The sequence below is a fragment of the Geosmithia morbida genome (genome assembly GCF_012550715.1).
Source record: "Geosmithia morbida isolate 1262 chromosome Unknown scaffold_13, whole genome shotgun sequence".
Taxonomy (NCBI): domain Eukaryota; kingdom Fungi; phylum Ascomycota; class Sordariomycetes; order Hypocreales; family Bionectriaceae; genus Geosmithia; species Geosmithia morbida.
In genome coordinates, this window is record NW_023336200.1 from 670,070 (window position 1) to 676,069 (window position 6,000).

Sequence of the window (6,000 nt, forward strand, 5' to 3'; positions counted from 1 at the left end):
CACGTGATTTGTTTCTGTCCCTCCTCCCCCACCATTTCTCTCTCTTTTTTTTTTTCTTATTTCTTTTGCCGCTCTGAATCCGGATCCACGTCATCGCCGGATTTTGATTTGGTAGTGTGTATTAATTACGTCTTGCTGCATTTGCGAGTATCGTGAGAACCCCTTCCCCCCCCACACACACAAAGTATCGAACCGGCTTCAAAATGATATGAGGAAAAAAAGAAAACAGTTGTCTCATCTGATCAAAGGAACCCATTTGATCAAAGGTACCGACTATAGAATACTCAAGTTGACAGTTTTGATTACAAGTCGTCACGCCAACGGGGCATAAAAAAAAATAAAAAAGACCAAACCATCTAAGCCTGACAAGTAGACTTGTCCTCCTCTTCCTCAGAAATCAATCGTCTCTCTTGTCCCGGACACGCAGGGCCCTCCTGCCCAATCATGTCGGTGGTAGCTTCGCGCAGGATATCCTTGAACTTGTTATAGGCCATGACCTCGATGGCATCGCCACCTCGCGACTCGAAGATGTCCTGCTCGACCTCGTCCAGTCTGTCGGCCCAGACGTCGTCCAGGAGGAAGTCGAGGACGTCCTGGATGTCGGTGCCGCAGACGCCGTCGCACGGCATGCCCTCCCGCGCGACCTCAGCCACCTTGACCTGCGGGCAGTAGCCAGGCACGTGCGTCCTGCGCCCGTTGGAGCTCCCGCTTTCGGCGGCCGCCTCGGCGTCCCTGCACCGCCTGTAGCGGCGGCAGGCCCTGCGCCGGCTGCGCGCTGACGTCTTGGGCTTCCTGGCTTTGCGCAGCCGCGACCTGTATATCTTCTTGGCTTGCCGGTACAGTCGGGAGAGGAAGTCCTTCCTCTCCATCCGCGCAGCCTTCTTCTCCTCCTTCGAGGCGAGCCGCGAAGCCCGCGCCTGCCCGGCCACCAGCTTCCTGTAGGCTCTGCGGTCCTCCCTGTCCAGGCTGTCCATCATCTCCCGCTCCGCCGACCTCGTGTCGCGGTCTGCCTGGCACCGCTTGTCCATCCGGAGCTCGTTGACGATGCGCCACAGCGACTCGGCGCACCGGTCAGACTCGTTCGGCCCCCGGAGCACGTCCAGGAGCGTCGTCTTGCCGCGGTTGAGCTCGGCTATGCGCGCTCTCCTATCCGCCTCGTGGTCCCGCGGCTGCCTGTCGTGCCATATCGTCGTCGGCACTGGAGTGTAGTCGTCTGCCGTGTAGGGGGGAGGCTGCTTGCCCCTCAGCAGGGGGGACCAGCGTGTGTCTGGAATGCCGTCGGTGTGGATGGGCGGCGCGGAGAAGACGCTTAGGGAGAGTGCCATGGCACCGAGGAAGATGTTGGACAGCTTCATGCTGCGCGCGTCTATGTTTTGTCTAGCTTCGTAGCTTGCGACTCGGTTGTTGTTGTTGTTGTTGTTGTTGTTGTTGTTGTTGTTGTTGTTGTTGTTGTTGTTGTTGTTGTTGTTGTTGTTGTTGTTGTTGTTGTTGTTGTGTTGTGTGTATGTGTATGTGTGTGTGTGTGTGTGTGTGTGTGCTGATGATTGCTAATGGGGTTGGACTGTTGGTATTCGAACAAGTCTGCTGTATTGCTGGAAAGAAAGGATAGAGAATGAGAGAGCAGGATCGAGACATATCACGTTCATGTTTATATACCCATAGCGACTACAGAGTTTCAACTCCCAATGTAAACAAACAGCAAGCTCTGGAGTATGATGCCAAATACTTTCAGACTTGGCAAGTTTAAACCATGATGACATCGACGGTACTGTGTCGCCGACACATGTTTATTCACATGTAATCACAGCTTAATACCGTCGTATCAGCATCGTCAAAAATATCAATCATCTTTACATGACACCGTGGTATCAAAACTCGGGAAAGTCCCTTGGGATGGATGACAAATAAAATCGTATATATAGAGAGGTCCAATCTGATTATCCCTCCAGTCTCGTGAAAAAAAAAGAAAGAGATCTTGATAACGTAAGTCGTGTAGAGAGAAGGAAGAAAAAATGCAAAAGCAAAAGTAAGAAGGTTGGAGAGAGAAAAAAAGTTGATATACAAATGAAAGACAGTCAAAAATGACGAGATATAAAAAGAAGGAAATCCACACATATTTGGTACATGAGAGGCCGTCGAATACACGAATACACCATGCTGCATCTCACACGTCCGGCTCAAGAAAAAAGAAAATCGTCATCCGCCGAGGAATGAGAGGAAGACAACCCCTTGGAACTCGGGCAGCCCTTAGGTGAAGATCTTCTTAAAGGCTGCCTTGATTCCAGCAGGCCTCTTCTCCTCCTCCTTGGCCCTCTTGCGCTCCTGGTGCCTAGCTTTCCTGGCGGCGTCCTCCGGGGGAGACCGCGGCGGCTTGGCATCGTCGACGGAGATGGCAGGGACATCGGCACGCTCCTGCTTCTCGGACTTCTTATCGTGGTCGAGAGTCTCCTCGACAAAACCGCGGTGGTGGCTCTTCGAACGACTAGTGCTGGGCCTCCTGAGGCTTCCGCTCCTAGCCCGCTGGTCAACAGCGTCATCGCGCATGGTGGACGACGAGTTGGACGACTGCAAGCCGCGCAGGACACCCTCTGCGTGCCTGAGCTCAAAGAACCTCTTCTCGGGGAGGCCGCCCTCGTCGAGGATGGGGCCGGGCGATGGAGTGGGGGCGACGCTCTCCTTTGGAGGCTCGGGGCGGTTGCGGTGGCTCGAGTGACTCGGTCGGCGGGACCGGTGGCGGTGCTTCTCCTTCTCGTCGGAGTCGCTCGTGGCCCTGTGTCGGGAGCGGGACATCTCCTCCCGACCGCGCTCGCGCTCGCGCGTCTTCTCCTTGGCGCGGCGCTCCTCACGGCGCTTCTCACGAGCTTCTTGCCCCTCCGCCATGCGGCGTTCCTCGCGGCGCCTCTCCCGCTCGATTTCCCGGAGAGCCTTCTCCTTCACCTCGGCTGCCAGGCGCTCTTCCAGGAGCTTCTGCTCCCTGCGTCGCTCCTCCCTATCCTTGGCCCTTTCATCCCTCTCCTTGGTCCTCTCTCCTCTCTCCCTGTGCCTCTCTTCCCGCTCCTTATGTCTCTCGTCCCTCTCCCTATGCCTCTCCTCCCTCTCCTTGTGCCGTTCCTCCCTCTCCTTCAGCCGCTCCTCCAGGTATTTGTCGTCCTTGTATCTGTCGTCCTTGTATTTGTTGTCGTCCTTGTATTTGTCGTCCATATATCCATCATCCCTGTGACGGTCAACCTTGTGATGGTCCACCTTGTGACGATCATCCTTGTAACGGTCGTCCTTCTTGTGACGATCGTCCCTGTGGCGGTCGTCCCGGTGTCGGTCGTCCCTACGCCTCTCGCGGACGATCAGCTCGTCGGGAGCAATTCGCTCTCCCCTGCGGCGTTCACGCGCAGTCGCCGGGTCCTCGGACACTCTCTTCTTGCGGTCGGAGCTTCCAGGGCTGCCCTGCGAGAATCCACTGTCGCGGCGCTGGGGGCTCCTCGGTGGCGTATGCGAAGAGCCAGACTCAGTGTTTTCCGAGTGGCGGGAGCGATGGGAGCGCTGAGAACGTCCCTCACGAGAGCTGGGGACCTCGCGAGAGCTAGGAACTTCGCGAGATCCACGGGTGGCATGCGAAGAAGAGTGGTGCGTGCGGCGCCTCGTCTCCCTCTCCTTCTCCTTCTCCCTCTCCCCCTCCCTCTCCTTCTCCTTGAAGTCCTCGTCGAAGCGAGGCCTCGACTGGCTGGACTGGGCGGAAGAGGGACGGCGGCGGCGGTGCCTCAGCTCCTTCTCCCTTTCGCTTCGCAAATCGACGTCTTTACTCTTATCGCCTGCGGAAATGTCAGCTTCGTGTTAATGTCGGTCATCAAGCTCAGTGGGGAAATCGTGCTCACCTTTCTTGGGCTTCTCAGGCCTCTTCTCAGCCACGGGGATCGGCACAACAAAGTCCTCGGCCTCCTCCTTCTCCTCCTCCTCGGTTTTCTCAGCCGGAGGGGACTCCTTGGCTGCAGGTGGCTCCTCGGGCTCGACAGACTCGGGTTCAGCAGCAGCAGGCTCTGGTTCCGCAGCGGCAGGCTCAGGTTCAGCAGCGGCAGGCTCGGGTTCCGCAGCGGCTGGCTCAGGTTCAGCGGCGGCTGGCTCAGGTTCAGCAGCGGCTGGCTCAGGTTCAGCGGCGGCTGGCTCGGGTTCCGCAGCGGCTGGCTCAGGTTCAGCAGCGGCTGGCTCGGGTTCCGCAGCGGCTGGCTCCTCCACCGGGACCGGTTCGGGCTCTTCAGGCTTCTCATCCTCGACGGGGGCAGGCTCCCTAGATACGGGCTCCTCGGCCGGAACAGGTTCAGGCTCGGCAGGCTTCTCCTCCTCAGCTGCCGCAGGTTCTTCGACTGGGACGGGCTCAGGCTCGGGTTCAGCAGACTCCTCCTCCTCGGCCGGAGCCTCGAGCTCGGCAGGTGCCTCTGGTTCGGGTTTAGGCTCGGCAGGCTCCTCATCCTCGGCCGGGACGGGCTCAGGTTCAGCTGCGGCGGGTTCGGGCTCGGCAGGTGCCTCCTTCTCGACCGGCTTAGGCTCGGGCTCAACCGGAGCCTCAGCCTCGGGAGGTGCCTCCCGCTCCGCAGGCTCTTCTTCTTCAGCCGGCTTTTCAGGCTCTTCGGGAACAGGCTCCGGCTCTGCTGCGGCAGGTTCCGGTTCCTGTGCCTTCTCTTCTTTTTCTTCTTCTTCTGCGGGCCTCTCCTCCTCTTCTGGCTCAGCAGGCTTCTCCGGTTCGACTGCGGGCTCGAGCTCGGGCTCGGCAGGAGCAGCCCCTTCCACTTCAGTTTCTTCGGGATCCTTTGCTTCGGCAGCGGGGGCGTCTTCGTCCTTGTCTGCATCGTCTACGGCGGCGGCGGCAGCAGCCTCGTCAGCCTCATCAACCTCATCGTCGTCGGCCGGCTTCTCGGGGGCCTCGTCTGGGGCAGGCGCAGGCTCTGGTCCAGCGGCTTCATCGGTGTCCGCAGCAGGGGCCTCTTTTTCTTTCTCAGTCTCGGCCTCTGTCTCGGGCTCTGCGACAGCTGGCTCAGCTTCTACCTCTGCCTCGTCCCCAGCCAGCTCTTCAGCAGGAGGTTCGCCATCTTCGGCTGGGGCGACTTCAGCGGCTTCAGCCTCCTCCGGGACGTCCGCCGCCTTCTCCTCGTCCTTTGCTTGGTTGTCGCCGGCGTCATCATCCCAAGACTCGGGGGGATCTTGCTCTGCTGCATCAGCAGCTAGCTCCTTCTCTTCCTCCTTGTCCTCGGGCTTGTCGTTCGGCTCATCTGCAGCCTCGGCCGGTTTCTCTTCCGCTGCAGGCTCCTCGATGGGCTCAGGATCAGGCTCAGCAGCCTTCTCCTCCTCCGCAGGCTCGGGTCCCTCTGCCTCTTCAGGTGTGGCCTCCGGCGCTTCTGCCGGCTCTTCAGGAGCAGAGTCGGCAGGTGCTTCGGCGGCCGCTTCAGGCTCAGCCTTGTCTTCCCCCGCAGGGGCATCCTCTGCCTTGTCGTCTTCAGCGGCCTTGGGCCCAGCCTCAGGCTCGACCTCGGACTCAGCAGCCTTCTCCTCCTCCGTCTCAACAGCCTCGGGCTCAACCTCGGGCTCGGCAACCTTCCCCTCCTCCGCAGGCTCGGGCTCGGGTTCCTCTGCCTCTTCAGGGGTGGCCTCCGGCGCTGCTGCCGGCTCTTCAGGAGCAGAATCGGCAGGTGCTTCGGCGGCCGCTTCAGGCTCAGTCTTGTCTTCCTCTGCAGGGGCATCCTCTGCCTTACCATCTTCAGCAGGTACCTCGGGCTCGGCGGGCTTTTCGTCCTCGGCTTCGGGGGCAGCTCCCTCTTCGGCCGGCTCATCTGCGGTTGCCTCGGGGGCCTCAGCCGCGTCGGCGGTGTCAGGCTCTGCAGGCGTCTCTTCCGCAACCTCTGCCGGGGGCTCGGGCTCTGCAGCTGCCTCAGGCTCGGGCTCAGGCTCGGCTGGCTTCTCCTCCTCGGCTGATGCGGGCTCCTCGGCCGGAGCTTCGGGCTCCGCCGCAGCTGC

General features: G+C 60.0%; 2 protein-coding genes across 2 annotated transcripts; both read right to left on the bottom strand.

Moving 5' to 3' along the window:
* Positions 1-356: 356 nt before the first annotated feature.
* Positions 357-1,646, bottom strand: GMORB2_2557 (uncharacterized protein; the record flags this gene model as incomplete). Its single annotated transcript, XM_035464537.1, has 2 exons — positions 357-1,366; positions 1,634-1,646. The coding sequence occupies 2 exons, from the start codon at positions 1,644-1,646 to the stop codon at positions 357-359; spliced, it is 1,023 nt and encodes a 340-aa protein (XP_035319723.1).
* A 601-nt stretch (positions 1,647-2,247) lies between these two features.
* On the bottom strand, positions 2,248-5,816 carry GMORB2_2558 (uncharacterized protein; the record flags this gene model as incomplete). The annotated part of the gene is made up of 5 exons (XM_035464538.1): positions 2,248-3,584; positions 3,798-3,806; positions 3,870-4,635; positions 4,738-5,652; positions 5,739-5,816. The coding sequence occupies 5 exons, from the start codon at positions 5,814-5,816 to the stop codon at positions 2,248-2,250; spliced, it is 3,105 nt and encodes a 1,034-aa protein (XP_035319724.1).
* Positions 5,817-6,000: the final 184 nt, after the last annotated feature.